The following is a 17,187-nucleotide window of genomic DNA, read 5'->3' as shown; positions in this document are numbered from 1 at the left end:
ACTGCCCAAATGCCTGGGCAAAGAGGGGGTACATCCTCTTCTCTCCCTCTTCCCTGGAAAGAAAACAATGATATTTCACTCTCATGGGATGATACTGCATAAGCAAAATCTGACCGTGTGAGGTGCCAGGTCATCTCTCTCATTACATTATCCCTAATTGGCTAGGGCAGAGAGGAGAAAACACGGCCCTTCCACACAAAAAGGGTGCATTTGAAAGGTTTTTAGGGGCACTTAGACAGGCTTATCTTCCCAAAAGCATTTTCACTAGTGATAATTTTGTTCGGCTCTAAAATAAAGTCAAAGGACAGCATGCCATCAGCTTCTGACTTTGCTGCATTTGTGGGGAAGTGCATGACTACCATAGCTGCCAAGTTTTCCCTTTTCTCGCGAGGAAGCCTATTCAGCATAAGGGAATTTCCCTTAAAAAAAGGGAGAACTTGGCAGCTATGATGACTACAATCTCGTAGATCAGGGGTGTTCAACTTCCAAGAGACTGTGATCTACTCCCACTATAAATAAACTGGCAGTGATCTACCAATTGGATTGACCAGATCCAGGATTCATCAGGGACAGCACGTGATTGACCGGCAGATTGTGATTGACCTGTTGGACACCCCTGTCGTAGATAATATCCACTTAAAAGTGAAGCAAGTTTTCTTTGCACTCGCCATCACGTTTTCACAACCAATATATGCAGCTGTTTGGCATAGCTGCCAAGTTCTCCCTTTTTTTTAAGGGAAATTCCCTTATGCTGAATAGGCTTCCTCGCGAGAAAAGGGAAAACTTGGCAGCTATGCTGTTTGGTCCCACCAGAGGTATTTGACTGCATATCTTTTGCAAAGTGGTGTGGCAAAGCCTTTAGTCATACTGACCCAAAATAGCCAGCTGCAACTTTGTCCTCACCACAATTACAAGATGACTTCAGTTACCTGGACGATTCACATCAGGCAATTCACACAGGAGAAAACTAATCAAGACCACCCTGTCACAGAAGATGAGATTTGGCACAGTTGCTTTATGGGGATTTAGCAATGAGTTCAATGAGGCTTATCTTCAGGTGCCTGTATATACCAGGGGACCCCAACTATTTTGGACCTTGGGGACACATTCGAGAATACAGAAAACTGCTGTCAGCATTGGAAAATATCCATTTCACAGAAGAAAAACTGGCTACGCTCAGGTAACTGCCCTCTCAAAAACAAGCTAATACCTCCCGAAACAAACAAAAGCAGCGCCCGCCAACCTCACCCCCCAAAACAGACAACCCTCCCCACAAAGCAAAAATTAATCCACCTATAGCAGGTCTTGGGAAACTTTCGCTCTCCAACTCACGCCCCACTTGGTCATTCGTTGATGGGACTTGTAGTTCATAACACCTGAAGGATCAAAGGTTCCCCACACCTGGCTTAAACAAATAATATTGGAAGGCAAGGAGTTATTGCTGGGTGCCGGGGGGGGGGTGTCTGAGGGTCCTGTAGTGGGCAAGAAAGACACTGGGGACTCCAGGACTATAGCAGTGCCCTGTCAGAAATGGGAGAACAGCACAACCTTATGCTTGTCTGCTCAAAAGTAAGTCCCATTCAACGAAGAACTCGAACTCAGGGCACAGGACACAACTTAGTGTGGCAAGTGAATCTGGCTCTCAGACTGGGCAAACAACCTAGCACTTTCCTGAGAATGCTGAAACAATGCCCGTGTTAGTACCTCTGGGAGCTGGGTGATGGAGGAGGTATTGCTGCCTCCTCAAAGGCAGATGAGACAGGCAGGGTATCCCTCTCCCAGAGTCTGCCTCAGATAGCCCTGGAGTTTGAGACAAAACTTGTGCCTTGTGCTGCAGGGACTTGTGGGGAGATGGCATTGGGTGAGAGCAATTCCCTCCTGACGATCTCCCCCAGGGTCCCCTTGCTTGAGTGCTCCCAACACCAACAGAGATCTTCCCAACCCACCAGATCCATCCCCATGGTCTTCTGTCAGCCACTCTTCCTGGCCCACCCAGGGCCCTTGTTATGCAAGGCCCCACAATTCCACGTACTCCTAGAAATGTAGCCTGAATTGGGGCATCTTTATTTCAAATCTTAAGCGAGTCTCTTTTACTCAGCTCTAATAGCCACTGTACTAATAATACTAATAATGGCGTTCAGTGATCTACCTTGCAGAATCGCTGTGATTATGGGAGGTCAGCCTAATATTTAATATGCCACAAATGGAGGCAAAAGTATAAATCACAGCAACATGTAGTTCTAGGTGACTCAAGCAAGTGAGCCAAGCTACGTGTTCTGCAGGATATGAGAAGGAGAGGGTAATATACCCCAATCATATAGTCCTCCTTCAGGTAGATGGATTTGGTAAAACAGTTATCCATAGCCTCACATCTGGCAGTCAGTTATAAGGTGTCAGGGGCAGACATTGGTAGTCTTTGGTAGTGTTGCACCCTGTGCAGGAGAACTGCCCCAAATCCGGCACTGAAGGTGATCAACTGGCTGGGGTGGAGGGAATCCAGTTGTGCCTGCTCCTGTGCCTTTTTTTTAATGGAGTGGTATAACTCAGTGGTGGAGGAAATGCTTTGCATGCTGAAAGCCCAGGTTCAATCTCTGGCATTTTCAGGTAGGGCTGGAATAGACCTCTGTCTGAAACTGACAATTCTGAGTTAGATGGAGCAAAGGTTGTGCTTAGTTTAAGACAGCTTCTCAGAAGCTTTTCACTGTATTGTGCCTGGCCAATGTCTGCACACCCAGGCAATGTTAAGGACGCAGAAGAAGGGACTGATGAAAAGCCAAGTTCGTCACCCTCTTTATCGCTGTCCCTGATGTCCCCACATTTCCTTAGGGCACTGCAAGGAAGGAGAGCCTGAGCTGCTGCAGATGTTGCTGCACTCCAGCTCCCCCCCCACTAACCATTGGTCTGCTGGTCAATGGGAACAACATCAGCAGGAGGACCACAGCCCCCCTCCCCCCCAAAAAAACCCGTGTATCGTTGATGATTCTCCTGCTTAAGGTCAACATGTCCCCTGATGGGTGGGATGGGGTACCCTCTTACCAGGGCACCCTTGTTCTTAACTTGGGGAGGAGATGCTAAGGGCCCCCCATCCTTTCCGCGCGTGAGCTGATTCCCCCCCCCCCCCGGTTTCCTGATGAATAAAGTGGGGGATGCTCTGGGCGAAAACGTGCGTTGTGGGGTTCCTCCCCTCTGGAGAGAGCGGGGCGTTTTTAGCATTTGGGAGCGGGCAGCGTTGGACGGCGGTCGGGTTGTGTGGGGGGGGGGGGCACGACTCGGAGTCCATCCCGGGTTTTCCTTCGCGCTCCTTCTCACCGGCAAGCCGCCGCTGCAATGTGGAGCACGTTCCTCGGCCGCTCGCCCGCCTGCCCCGCGTGCGCTCCTGCCGGCTCCCTGCTAGGCTGCCGCGGCCGCCTGTTCTGCCAGGAGGCGCCTGCTGCTGCTGCTGTTCTGGGCAGGCTGCGCGGCGCAGCGGCTCTCCTTTCCTGGATGTCCGCCTCTCAGCAGCACCAGCAGCGCAGCGCGCAACAGCCAAGCCAAGCCACCCTCTCCAGGCTCTCCTTCTCCCCGTGCGTAAAGCTTCCGCGCCGCTCTTCCGGGCTTTCCGCGCTCCCGGGCGCCGAGGATCAGCGCGCCCCACCACCGGCGGCGTTGAGCCGGGCCGGACTTTAACGGGACCCGCCGAGGAAGGAAGAAGGGAGGAGGAGAAGGAGGCGGAGAGACGAGAGAAGGGGCGGGCGGCTACCGCCTTGCCTCGCCTGCCTCGGGTGCGCCCTCCTCCTTTGCCTTCCCAGCCGGCTTCGCAAAGTTTGGCCGCGACGGGAGGGGGGCTCCCGGTTGCTCTTTCCCCCGCGGGGGTGCGCTCTGTCGAGGCGCGCACGGCTGCGCAGGACTCGGGGCTCTGGTAGAAGGCTCTTCCGTGGGATTTATCTTTCCAAGTGGATTTGGCGAGGGGCTCTCTTTTGGGGGGTTGGAGGAGGTGGTGAAAGAAGAAGGGTGTCTCTTTTCTTTCTTTTTGGTCTGTTCTTTTCCCCTTTTTTGGGCATCATGGTTCCTTGGATCGGGGCGCTGCTCGGGGCGCTGCTGGGTCTGCTGCTGTCGCTGCGCGCCGGAGCGGCGGACGCGAAAGCGCGGAGCTGCGGCGAGGTGAGGGAGGCGTACAAAGCCAAAGGATTCAGCCTGCTCAACATCCCCTATCAGGAGATCGCAGGTAAGCACCTGGGCAAGGGGAAATCTCGGCACTCGCGTAGCCTTGAGGCTGCCTTCGTTCCTCTCCCCCGCTCCACAACCACCCCTCGGTGAAACGCTCGCTTTGCCTGGAGATCTCCCTCTCGCGCTCTTTCCCTTCTTCTTTCGCCTCCCAGGGAAAGAGAGCAGTGCCTTTTCCACTCTGCTGCTGCTTAGGCGATGAATTGCCTCATTGTGCAGTGAATAGAGAATCCGTTTTAGATTTCCAAAGAGACCAACAGGGGGAAGAACGAGTTGGGGAAGGGGGGGGCGCAGAGAAGAGACGGAGATATTTGGCAAGATATTCACTTTTTTCGCCTAGGGGAGAGGTGACAAGAACAGAGGGAAGGCTGTCCTCCCCCCCCCCCCTCTTTTGAAGTTCTAAGTTGCCTTCAAGGAATTGCACAGTGGAACGCAAGTTTCTAGTCCCTTTTAAATGGTGTAAGTGAGGCTGCCTGTTGCCTCTTTCATTAAAAGAGCGGGGCCTTCGTCCTCATGAAATGCACAGCAGTCTGCCAGAGACTACAGAAACTGCACAGAGAAGGACCCCAACTTGTGTCTCTTATTTGTGTGTGCATTGGGGGGGGGTTGCCCCCTTTTATTTTGCACCTGGCCGGCTTTATTAAGGGGTCGTGACAGTTGTCCTTTGCCAGTAGGGTGTGCTCTGCCTCGCTCAAGAGTCTGCTTACCCCTCTCCAGTGGAGCACCGGTAAAAGCATCTTTTCACCTGGAAAAAAAAGGGAAATAAAACAACCGTAGACTTCAAACTATCTGGGGGAAATGAAAAGATTAGGGGTGTGAGTTACCATGAAGATCCACCTTCAAATCCAACTAACATTCTGAGTTGCTAAGGATGATTAGTTATCCCTTCCCCTTTGCACAGTAATGGCATGTCAGGTTTTCTCTCAAGCCTATTTCTGTGCTCCTTGCTGTTCTCTTATCACTGCTGTATCTTCAGAACTCGGTGTGCACAGAATGAATGGGTGATTAAGAAAAGAAAGGGGGAGGAAGGACCTGTGGCGGGTGTGAGCAAAGGACTGAAAGAAGAAGGAACAGCTGCTGCAGCCTACCTGAGTGAAACTTGCTGCCTGCCAGTTTCCAACGCTGAATTAAACCATCTGCAGTTTCCAGGACTGAATTAAGTCGTCCGCATAGGGGATACCATAGACTCAAAGATGTCATGTTTCAATCTGATTGTTCCCTTCTTAGGCTTAAGTGATGCAATTAATATTGATAGTTGGCCGTTTGCTGGGGTGCATTCATACATCTCCAGAGCAGCACAGCCAGCCGCTTCCTAAAACATGCTGATTAACTTCTGGGATTAAAGCGAATCTGGGGCCTGCGTGGTTGCCAGCTAGGTTAGCTGTTTCGGTTTGAGGTGGTGACCCTGGTAGACTTGTCTGACAATGGGCCATTTTATTTCCCCATTGACTTTCTGTGCATGTATTTCTGGGGCCGAGTTAGATGGGATGTTACCTGCTTGATTGCAATTAGCATGCAGGTTTTTAAAAAGAGAAAAATAAATAGCAACTGTAGGGGGCCTGAACCATGTCAGGATCACACACGTGTGTGTGTGTGTGTGTGTGTGTGTGTGTGTGTAGCCTTCACTTCCGTTGTGGATAGCAGCATCTCAGAAGTGATGTATGATTTGGCAGGACCACAGAAGGGGACAAAGGGTTAAACTCTCCCTTCTATTTACTGTAGTCTTGGCATTAAGATACCCAGGACTGCCCCAAGCCATGCACATTTTTTCTTCTTAATGAAATATGTCTCTCAATTACATCTGTGTGATTCACGTTACATCTGGTTTGGCTCTAAAGCTCTGTTTTAACATTAGACGTTCATAATGAGATTTTACATTTGATAACTTTATTGAAATGGGTGTATGGTTATGAACAGTGTTTGCCAGAAAAGTCACAAGTACACTCTGTTGCACTCCTTCTCCATTTATTAGAAAATAGATACTGTAGTCTTTTTTTTTAGATTAGGGGTGATTCACATGGCTCTTCCCAGCCTATGGAAGCTGCACTTTTGCCAAGTTTCACATTGTCCACAGCCCCAACTTTGTGAGCGACTGCAACTGTGTGCTTCAGGGCTCAGTATGTGGTACTGGTTTCGACGCCGTTGGCTCAGGCTATGGCAAAGGGACTAAATACTTGGCTAAGGTTAAATGAAAACCATAGCTGCCAAGAGCCGAAAGAGATGGGGGAATATACCCTTAAAAAGTCATCTGGTTCCCAGAATCTACTGATGGTTGTAGCCAGGAGAAACCCATTCCTTGAAATGGGTTGTTTTGAGTGGGGCAATGGGTGCAACCTGAGTCCCTTTGCTGTGCCAGCCTGGGCATCTTTCCTTGCTTCCCCCGACCTAATGCTCTGGCCAGTGAACTGTGAGCATGCTGCTTCATCAAGCTCTACCACTGCTAGGGTGACTCCTAATTTATTTTTGTCTCTTGATTATCATTACATTGTGGTTGCTTCCATCTGCTGTTGGACTAGGATGTCCATCATTGCTGGCCATTAGTAATGCAGGCTGGGGCTGCTGGGTGTTCACAATCCCTGACCTACAGCCTTCCATGTATATGGTTATTTAGGGTGGAGCATGTGGTTTTAAAAAGTGCTGGCCTTCTTAACAGGACATGGAGCAGCTGTTGTCATATATAACTGAACAATCCACCCACACTAAGGTTACCATATTTTTTTCAATGAATCCAAGGACACTTATTATTTGCTATGTACATGTGAATGCTGAGAAAGCTGTATATCTGGGGACTGTCCCTGGGAAACGAGGGTGTCTGGTAACCTTAACCCAAACCACATCTAGCCATCACTTAGAGCACCGCGGACATAATCAGAGGGCAAATGCAACAACATCACTCTTGTATCTCTTTCTAATCTGTCTTCTTTTAAGTGGAGGCAGATTTGTACCGCTTGTGGTCTGGGAACAGGCATAAACTTGAACATTGTTTGTGTTACGTTGATGTTACTGATAGGACCACATTTTTTTTCCCTGTGGGTATTCAAGGCTACACAGTACCATCACCTCAAATCCCCCCCCCCCACAAAATGCTTAAAGTGTGGCACTTACTGTAGCAACTTCATGATGGGTACTGGCTCATTTTCTCCTAAAACAAAAACTGGGTAGGACCATGAACTTGGAGTACTTGCTTGCCCCCTCCCCCGATACCCCAACAACACAAACCAGAATGCCCTTGGCTTGAGCCAAATTGGGATTCTGAAAGCCAGGCAGGAAAGTGAGCAATAGAACTGAAGTGTTGTGCTTCAAGTAATTTTCAAAAGCCTCACTGCGCCGTTTCTAAACTTCCCCTCAAGTTGCTAATCAATTACACAAGAGCTCTCTTCTGGCTGAGACCAAAAGCCTCTGGGTTCTTCAGTCAAGTTTTTTCCTGGACTGACTGTTATTTCATTTTAGGTCACTGATGGATGGCTTCTGCTTTACTCTGGCTTCTCTCTCTCTCTCTTAAAAAAGACCAGATATCACATTTTGAATAGTTTGGATTTCTCTTACCATTTGCTCACTGGAATGTTTTGATTTGTGCATCCCCCCTTTCCATTTTTTAGATAGCTCCCAAAGCAAAGCTTGAACGAGCTGCATTAATTGGTGTTCAGGTATTTGCAAAAGTAGCGGAAATAAGTGCTAGGGAACCTAATAATCAGTTTCTGGTTTAAATAACGACATCAATCACTGTTAAATCCAATATTAATCTTCAACTTTGTCTTAAGACTTCAACACCATCTCCTCCCCTTTGATGTGTGCAGAATACGAAATTGCAACCAGATCCAGGTGGATGCTTTTTTTCTATTTTTGACTAAGCATCTCTTGACTTTTTAGTGCTGTGGATGTAAAAGGTAAAAAAGGGTAAATGGCCCGTGGACAGTTACCCAGTAAGTCCAGTCAAAGGAGACTGCGGGATGTGGCACTCATCTCACTTCAGTAACAAGTTGATGCAATTTAATGGAGATGTTTGGCTTGATTGTCAATGTATTTGAGGGAGAGGTAGACTTTCCTCAGAGAGGACTGCATTGTTATAAGGGAATGTAATTGGCAGTGTACTCTTTTGTGCGTAGTGCTGAGTGCCTCAATTAAAGAAAAAGCTGGTTTGGGAAAGACATGCCGGCATTAAATGTTGTGATGTTTCTTTTGTCACTGTTATGAACAAACTGCCAACAACCTGAAAAGTTGGGTCTCGTGGTCTGTTTTTATTGTTGGCCCCCTTATGCAAAATATACGAACAGTTCAGTAGTTAGTTCAGTTTTTCTAAAAAAATATATGCAGTTGTGCATCAGATACTATAGCTTAGTGATGAAGAGCTTGTCCATACTTTCACTTATTCCCCACTCCTTGAAAAGCCCACTCTAAAAACGCTAAATTGGAGCGAACATCCGAACTGAGTGCTAAAGAGAGGTTTTCCCTGGTGGGAAAGCAGTGGAGCCAACAGGACATGTGGATGAGCCTTTAGATTCTAGATTCAGTATCAACAAATATAGAGAGGCAGTGTGGCGTAGTGGTTAGTCAACCTGGGAGGTCATTGTTCCAATTCTCACTTGGCAGTCAGTAACTCTCAGCCTAATCTGCATCACAGGGTTGTTCTGAGGAGCAGCACTATATATACCACCTTGAGCTCATTGGAGGAAAGGTGGAAGGTAAAGGCAAGAAATAAATAGTCAAACTTTTATTACAGTTGCACATTCTTACCCTTTTTTAATAGAAAAAAGGCTGCAGTGGACTTTTTTGGGGGGTCTAAACAGTTTAGCTGATACATTTGATAACAGGGTGTAAAAAAGAAATGTGAAGAATACTGTGTTGGTCAGAATAAGTACATAAAGTATCCTTAATGTCATTGGATCAAAATTCTAGGGCTATCGTAGATTGACAGTGCATGGCTGAAATAAGGATATTTAGATTCAGTCTGTATGGCAGCCTCAGAGTACCAATACATCTGAACTGAAGCACCAGTTCAGATGCTTCATAAACATTTTTATTAAGTCACTTTTGTATCAAACTGAATGTTTTCTTTAGAATGAAGACTTGCATTCTTAACTTTTTATATCCAGAAGCTCAAGTTATATTTTTTTATGTTGGATTATAAAACAATGCAGTGTTACTACTAGAGTGGCGATGTCTCTGAGTTTGTAATGTTTCCTCCTTGTTCTCATGATCTTGTTCAGAAGCCACAGCAAACATGTGACTCCAAGCATAATACTCTGACGTTCTTATTATACTTGTGCTAAATTGCTAAGTGTAACAATTTTTATGTACCAGCTAGCAAATTTTGAAACAGAACACATACATCTAAATCTGTTTGGGGATTTGCATACATGGAGAATGTGCAGTGTTGCAAATTCCTTTTTAGAGCATTGGATGTAGAGGCAGAATTCCCATTATATGGGGGCCAGTGGCTGGTCTCGCACAAAACCCTGTGAAAAGAGCTTTCTTCTTCATCATCTTTTGGCCTGCGAGGCTGATGGATCAGAGATTGCTGAAAACTGCTTTTAAAAGGCTGCTGCTTGTGAGTAATGTTGGATGCAGTTCTTCAATGCATCATCAGCCCACAGAACAGAAATGAATCGAATAGTACCTACAATACATTGTATTGCATAAATTGAGACCTCTTTGAAGGCTGTGAAGCCCATACACAGTTCTGCAACAAGATCTTTTACATCGTTTTAAGCAAATCTTCTAGAGGAATTACTGAGTGGCCTGAAAACTGGAGTTACTCGTGGGAGGGTGTGATTTCATATGACAGTAAAAGGGCAAGAATCTTGCGATTAGAAGGCAGTATGTTAGATCAAGATGGAAAGAGGGGACAGATAATATCCCCAGTATAAAACACAATGCATACAGGTTTATCGTGGTCACTTAGACATTGCCTAAAAAGAGGGGGAAAGGGGTACCTAATGAGACATATATTTGCATGTGTTACACTATATGCATATGAAATAATTGCTATAATGTAAATACAATTATGCTGGCTCCCTCGGCCAATAATACAATATACGCCGGCTCCCTCGGCCAATAATGCGAGATGAGCGTGCAACTCCATAGTCGGTCACGACTGGACCTAATGGTCAGGGGTCCCTTTACCTTTACCTTTAAATACAATGCATATTCCCTTAGTGGGGAAGACTGTGAGCAGATGACATGTCTGCTTGCTTCTTTCCAAGTGTTGTTGATGGGCAACTTCAAGACCCCATCTCTTCCTTCTTAGGGTTCTTTAAAAGACCCCTGGATGGTTAAGTCCTGTCAAATTCGACTTTGGAGTGTGGCGCTCATCTCTGCTATCAGGCTGAGGGAGCTGGTGTTTGCCCACAGACGGCTTTCTGGGACTAAACCAGAAAGCACGTGGAAGCCCAGAGCACATGGAAATGGACTGCAGAGCCCTTGAAGTTGAGGACTGTCCTGAACCAGAGACCTTCATACAAGTTGCGTGTTGTATGGAGATACTGTCCTTCTCACATATGGTGGCATCTCCAGGGCTAGAAAGGTCCTTGCCTGAAGCCCATATGACTCTGCTAAGCTGTCTAGCTGAATGGTCTGAGTCATTTCAAGGCAGCATCCTATACTAAGTTTTGGTGGAACTTATTGCTGGAATGTCAGAGGTTCCATTAAAACCATAAATTCCTATATAGAAGATAACGCTTCAGATTATGATCAGCTTCAAATGTTATGGCAAAGATGTTGGCCACTCTTATTTTAATGCCTCCACTATAATATCTGGAAAGGAAGTTTTGTAGACAGGATACAAACAGCTCCAGTGGCATAGTGTGGGTTGCCAGTGCCCAGGGCCATGCGGAGGGTGGTAGTTGGAGGGAGGAAAATGGACAGAGTACGTATGCATATTCAACTGCCCTAAGGGTGTCCACATCACCCAGGAGATCGCAGCCACAGAGATAAGAAAATAAGAGTTGTTCCCTTTGTCTGGAGAGGTCACTTCCTGGTACACATGGAGAAGCCATTTTCAACAGAGCCCAGTGACGGAAACATGCAGCACAGGGGGTTGACATTTTGTGCCCCTAACCATTTTGCATCCGGGGCAACCTCCCCTGTGGCCCCATACTCATTATGCAACTGCACAACTCTTTCCCACATTGAGAGCTTGGGCCTTACCAACCTTCTTTCTTTTGTGAAGAAACTTAACTTCAAGCATTTTCTTTAAATACACAGTTGTACTCAGAAACAGTTAAGTGGAAGGTCAAGCATTTCAGTTCACCTTGGTCTTGTAGAATGGATTCCTCAAACCTGCATTAAATAGTAAAAAGAAGCAACTGACTAATATTTATTTCCGTGCTCCACATTCTCACTGAAGGGCTCATTGTGACTTGCAAATTCATCTGTCATCATTTTGTCCTTGCAATAAGAGAGTGAGAATGTGAGAAACAGAGGTTGCACATGCCCCATGCATTTAAAGCACATGCTCCCCCTCACCGAAGAATCCTGAGAACTGCGGTTTACTCCCTCCAGAGCTACAGTTCCCAGCCCCATAACAAACTACAGTTCCCAGGATTCTTTGGGGAAAGTAATGTGCTTTAAATGCATGCTGATCATTTCCTGTAAAAAAGGAAAGGGGGGGGGGAAGCTTTTAATAGAAAGCTTTAAATTTGTAAGTTGAAACTGAGTTCCTCAAAGAGAGAGTTTAAATCAGGCATCCCCAAACTGCGGCCCGCCAGATGTTTTGGCCTACAACTCCCATGATCCCTAGCTAAGAGGACCAGTGGTCAGGGATGATGGGAATTGTAGTCCAAAACATCTGGAGGGCCGAAGTTTGGGGATGCCTGGTTTAAATGGAAACAGTACTTACGGTGTTACAAAGTGAGTAGTCTATTTCAATTTTAAATGGGAACTTTGCAGGTGGGATACGGGTGGCGCTGTGGTCTAAACCACTGAGCCTCTTGGGCTTGCCGATCACAAAGACGGCGATTAGAATGTCGGCGGTTCAAATCTGTGCTCTATCCCAGCTCCTGCCAACCTAGCAATTCGAAAGCACGCCAGTGTAAGTAGATAAATAAGGTACTGCTGTGGCAGGAAGGTAAAGGGCATTTCCATGCGCTCTGGCTTCCGTCACGGTATTCTGTTGCACCAGAAACGGTTTAGTCATGATGGTCGCATGACCCGGAAAGCTGGCTGTAGGCGAATGCTGGCTCCCTCGGCCTGAGAGCGAGATGAGCACCGCAACCCCATAGTCGCCTTTGACTGGACTTAACCTTCCAGAGGTCCTTTACCTTTCTTAGATTCATACACAAGGCAGATAGCTAGTCACCCTTTCCTTAGCAGTGACAGCCCCACTCAGTGATGCTTTTTTCAGTGTATTGTATTGCAGCTATATATATTTTTTCCATCTAAAGCAAAGGGAAGGTTTGTGAAAGCTGCAGGTATTCTGTGCATTAGCTAAGTGCTAATGTACTAAAACCATTTCTATAACTGCTTTGCTCCTTATTTCTTCCCAGGGTACCTTGTAGCGTTCCAGAGACCTGGTGATGTTCAAACACCACAGAGGTCAAGCAGTGTGTTAAAAGCTCGGGTCACTCTTTTTATCTGTCTGCAATAAAGAATATATTAATTTCATTTATATTACCACTTGGCTCTCATAAAAGGTCAGTTTCGGTTGAATGTCCAATTACTTGCAAATGGCAAATCTTATAACAAGTGATCAACAAGAAAAGCTTTTTCTGGGCAATTTGTTTTTAAAATTACTACCTGCTGTTCTCTTGAATGACTCCGTGGACCCAGGAGGATCAGCAGTCACTCAACTTGGGGTGTGTGTGTGTGTGTGTGTGTGTAACACAGGGCAGAACACGATGCATGCTAATATTGCTTTCTGCTTAGCAAAGGAAGGATTCATGTAATTACATTAAGGCTTTCGGCTGAAATGTTAAGCAGAATAGTGTTAATCAGAATCAGAGTTCATATTTTTGCAGCATAGTGAAGTTACATTTTTATTGAAATATTAGACGTCATGAGTTCCACCATTTTAATAATTAGGGGGCGATCCTATAAGACTCCAGGTGTCTTGAAACAAGGACCCAAAAGCTATAGGCTGCAATCCCTTGGATGCCTACCCATAAGGAAGTCCGAGTGGGAGCAGGGGGGATTGGGAAAGAGAGTTTTTATGTGAGTGGGGGGCCCATGTATCATTGTAATGGGTTGCTTTGAAGTTATTTCTGCAGCAGGTAAAGTAATTTTTAGCCCCCAAATTCCCCTTAGACTTGTCCCGTATGTTGCCTGACTTGTCATTTATTTTGCCTGACCAAAGGTGGCAACCCTTCTGCAGCTCTTTGAGCCAGTTGATGTTTCTGAGCCCCTTTTAAAGGCAGCCCCACTGAGAACACATTGCAGTAATCCAAATGTGTGACTGCCTGGAGGCGGTTGGAGGATGGATGGCGGCTAACAGATTGAGGTTGAATCCTGACAAGACAGAAGTACTGTTCGTGGGGGACAGGAGGCGGGCAGGTGTGGAGGATTCCCTGGTTCTGAACGGGGTCACTGTGCCCCTGAAGGACCAGGTGCGCAGCCTGGGAGTCATTTTGGACTCACAGCTGTCCATGGAGCCACAGGTTAATACTGTGTCCAGGGCGGCTATCTATCAGCTCCATCTGGTACGCAGGCTGAGACCCTACCTGCCCTCGGACTGTCTCACCAGAGTGGTGCATGCTCTACCGGTAGTTATCTCCCGCTTAGACTACTGCAATGCGTTCTACGTGGGGCTACCTTTGTGAAGGTGACCCGGAAACTGCAATTAATCCAGAATGCAGCAGCTAGACTGATGACTGGGAGTGGCCGCCGAGACCACGTAACACCAGTCCTACATTGGCTCCCAGTACGTTTCCGAGCACAATTCAAAGTGTTGGTGCTGACCTTTAAAGCCCTAAAGGGCCTCGGTCCTGTATACCTGAAGGAGCGTCTCCATCCCCATCGTTTAGCCCGGACACTGAGATCCAGCGCCGAGGGTCTTCTGGCAGTTCCCTCACTGCAAGAAGCAAAGCTACAGGGAACCAGGCAGAGGGCCTTCTCGGTAGTGGCACCTGCCCTGTGGAACGCCCTCCCATTGGAGGTCAAGGAGATAAACAACTACCTGACATTTAGAAAACACCTAAAGGCAGCCCTGTTTAGGGAAGTTTTTAATCTGTGATATTTTAATGTATTTTGGTATTTGCTGAAAGCAGCCCAGAGTGGTGGGGGATAAATAAATAAATAAATAATAATAATAATAATAATAATAATAATAATAATAATAATAATAATAATAATGGGATGCAATTAAGGTGTGTGTTACTGTGCCCAAATTGGACATCTCAAGGAACGATGAGAGCTGTGTCATCAAGTAGCATCACTCTGAGAGGGGGGGGGGTTGTCAGCCTGGAGTTACCCAATTAGCAAAATTTCTCATTTTTATTGTTATTGTTTGGTTATTAAATTTGTATCCCACCCTTCTCCCAAAAGAGCCCAGGGAGGCAGCTTAGCCATTTTGGTTCTGGTGACCCCTATTGTGTCTGGTAATTCTCAACGAGATTTCTGCAGTTTCATATCTTAGAAAAACTTGGAGCAAAGTTTCTACTCACGTCATATAAATCGCTGTTCATCAGGTGGCCATGGTGGCTGTTATCTAGCCGTTATCTAACAGAACCAGATGCCTGCATTCACTTGGTTCAGAGGAAAAACCTTTACTGTCTGTTTGACATTAAAATATCAAAGAATCTGGCTAGGTGAAATATTTTAAGAAATGGACCAGTGAGCATGCAAAGAAGATAACTGTTATCATTTCTGCACCCCCATCTCTTTCACAAGGCTGTTGCTATAAGGATGTTTGCTGCAAAGGATCAAACTGTTGAACTTCAGAGAAGTGGAGAAGGAGGGACTGACAAAATGTATCTTTCATTTTAAGCTTTGCAACCTAGTGTGTGTCATGTGGGGCCAGCGCATATGTCCCTTTCAAGTGCTTCTCGCAATGTTCCTTAGTAAATAATACCATTTTTGAAGCTAGAAATTGGTGAAAGAGTTGCCAATGAGCTTCCTTGGCATAATTCCCTGCTCTCTACATTACTGACGTATGTTAATGAAACACTGCAATCTGGATATGCTCTACGGCAGTCGTTATCAAAGGGTGCGGCAGGAGACGATGGCAAGTGTTGTGGGAAGATTCAAGGGCAATCAAAGAAACCTTTAAACTTTTCAGTATAGTGTAATATCAAAATAATCCGTTTTGGATTAGGTAAAAGGTAAAAAGGTCAAAGGCAACTATGGGGTTGTGGCGCTCATCTGGCTTTCAGGCCAAGGGAGCTGGCGTTTGTCCACAGACAGCTTTGCAGTTCATGTGCACTTCTGGTGCAACAGAATACCATGACGGAAGCCAGAGTGCATGGAAATGCCCTTTACCTTCCTGCCACAGCAGTACCTATTTATCTACTTGCACTGGCATGCTTTCGAATTGCTAGGTTGGCAGGAGCTGGGATAGAGCAATGGGAGCTCAGCCCCTTGCACAGATTCGAACTGCCAACTTTAATCGGCAAGCCCTAGAGGCTCAGTGGTTCAGACCACAGTGCCACCTGCGTCGCGACATTTCTTTTTGGATATGCATCCAGAGGCAGTAGCCACACGCCTCTTCAAGAACATTGGCTGTTCTTCTAAAGTTCACCACGAAATATGACAAATTCTGACAAATATGAAAGATAAGAAAAGAGAACGGCTTCTTTTTGAGTTGATGTACAGATGAGAGTTGATTTGTCGCAAATTAGGCATGATATATATGAGTTTCCCTGTGCTGCTCTGGTTCGCCAGAAGTGGCTTAGCCATGCTGGCCCACATGACCTGGAAGCTGTGGCCAATAACACGAGTTGAGCGCCGCAACCGCAGAGTCGGTCACGACTGGACCTAATGGTCAGGGGTCCCTTTACCTTTACCTTTATACATGAGATTACCTGACAAAAGGAAGCTCAGACTTCATTCAGTTTGTACTTGAAGTACATATATAAGAGGTTTGTTTATAGTTATATTTTGGGAATGATTCGTGTTCTTGTGTAGCTGCTTTGTTTTCTACTTCCTGGCAGTGTTAGAAAGTAGCCAGGCATGAGACACATTTTGCTCCTGTGACCAAGTGAATCTTTTTTTTTTTTTGCTCCTATGGCCTGGGAATCTTTGGATCTTGACTGTTTTCACACATCCTGTAGATTTCTATCTGTTACCTTGTATCTGCACAATCAAAATGAATTTCAGGAACCAAAAAGTCGCATTGGAAAATATGGCTTTAGAACTGTCTGGCCCCCAAATGGCAACTAGATATTAACAATTAATAACAATTGATAAGGGTCAGCAAACTTTTTCAGCAGGGGGCCAGTCCACTGTCACTCAGACCTTGTTGGGGGCCGGACTATATTTTTGGGGGGGTGGGGTGGGGGAATGAACAAATTCCTATGCCCCACAAATAACCCAGAGATGCATTTTAAATAAAAGGACACATTCTACTCATGTAAAAACACGCTGATTCCCGGACCGTTTGCGGGCCAGATTTAGAAGGCGATTTGGCCGGATCCGGCCCCCGGGCCTTAGTTTGCCTACCTATGGATAAGGTGGTACTGGTGACAGACACTAGAGAACTAGAATGTCCAGTGCAGTGACAATGCAGCTACAATTTTATGCGACTTTCATAATGCACAGACGCTCGTGGGTCAAAGCTGGCTTGGTTGGAATCTTTGCTGTCTTGGTCAGGATTAAAATAAGCACTTATCCCAGTGGGCACGATCTGAGGTGGTTAATGTTCTACATTTGCTTCTTAAACCCTTTTTTGTTGCTCTTTATGGTGAGTTGGGTGGGGGGAGAGCTGAATAAAAATTAAAAGCCCAATAAAAATTAATTAAAATAACATTCTTTCCAGTTATGCTTAATCTGACAGTGAAAGCAGTGTTTTCCTACTCATTAGTGAATCATCAGGAACAGCATTCACTAACTGTTATC

At 46.1% G+C, this 17,187-nt stretch overlaps 1 protein-coding gene across 1 annotated transcript in view; it reads left to right on the top strand.

Annotated features, from left to right (window-relative positions):
• Positions 1-3,303: 3,303 nt before the first annotated feature.
• Positions 3,304-17,187, top strand: part of GPC6 (glypican 6) — a 709,291-nt gene continuing 695,407 nt past the window's right edge. The window contains exon 1 of the mRNA XM_035116478.3: positions 3,304-4,204. Coding sequence (XP_034972369.1) covers positions 4,042-4,204 — 163 coding nt within the window. The 5' untranslated portion in view covers positions 3,304-4,041. The remainder of the gene's footprint in view (positions 4,205-17,187) is intronic.

Source organism: Zootoca vivipara, chromosome 4 (genome assembly GCF_965207765.1).
Source record: "Zootoca vivipara chromosome 4, rZooViv2.hap1.1, whole genome shotgun sequence".
Classification (NCBI taxonomy): domain Eukaryota; kingdom Metazoa; phylum Chordata; class Lepidosauria; order Squamata; family Lacertidae; genus Zootoca; species Zootoca vivipara.
This window is presented reverse-complemented; position numbering and strand designations above follow the sequence as displayed.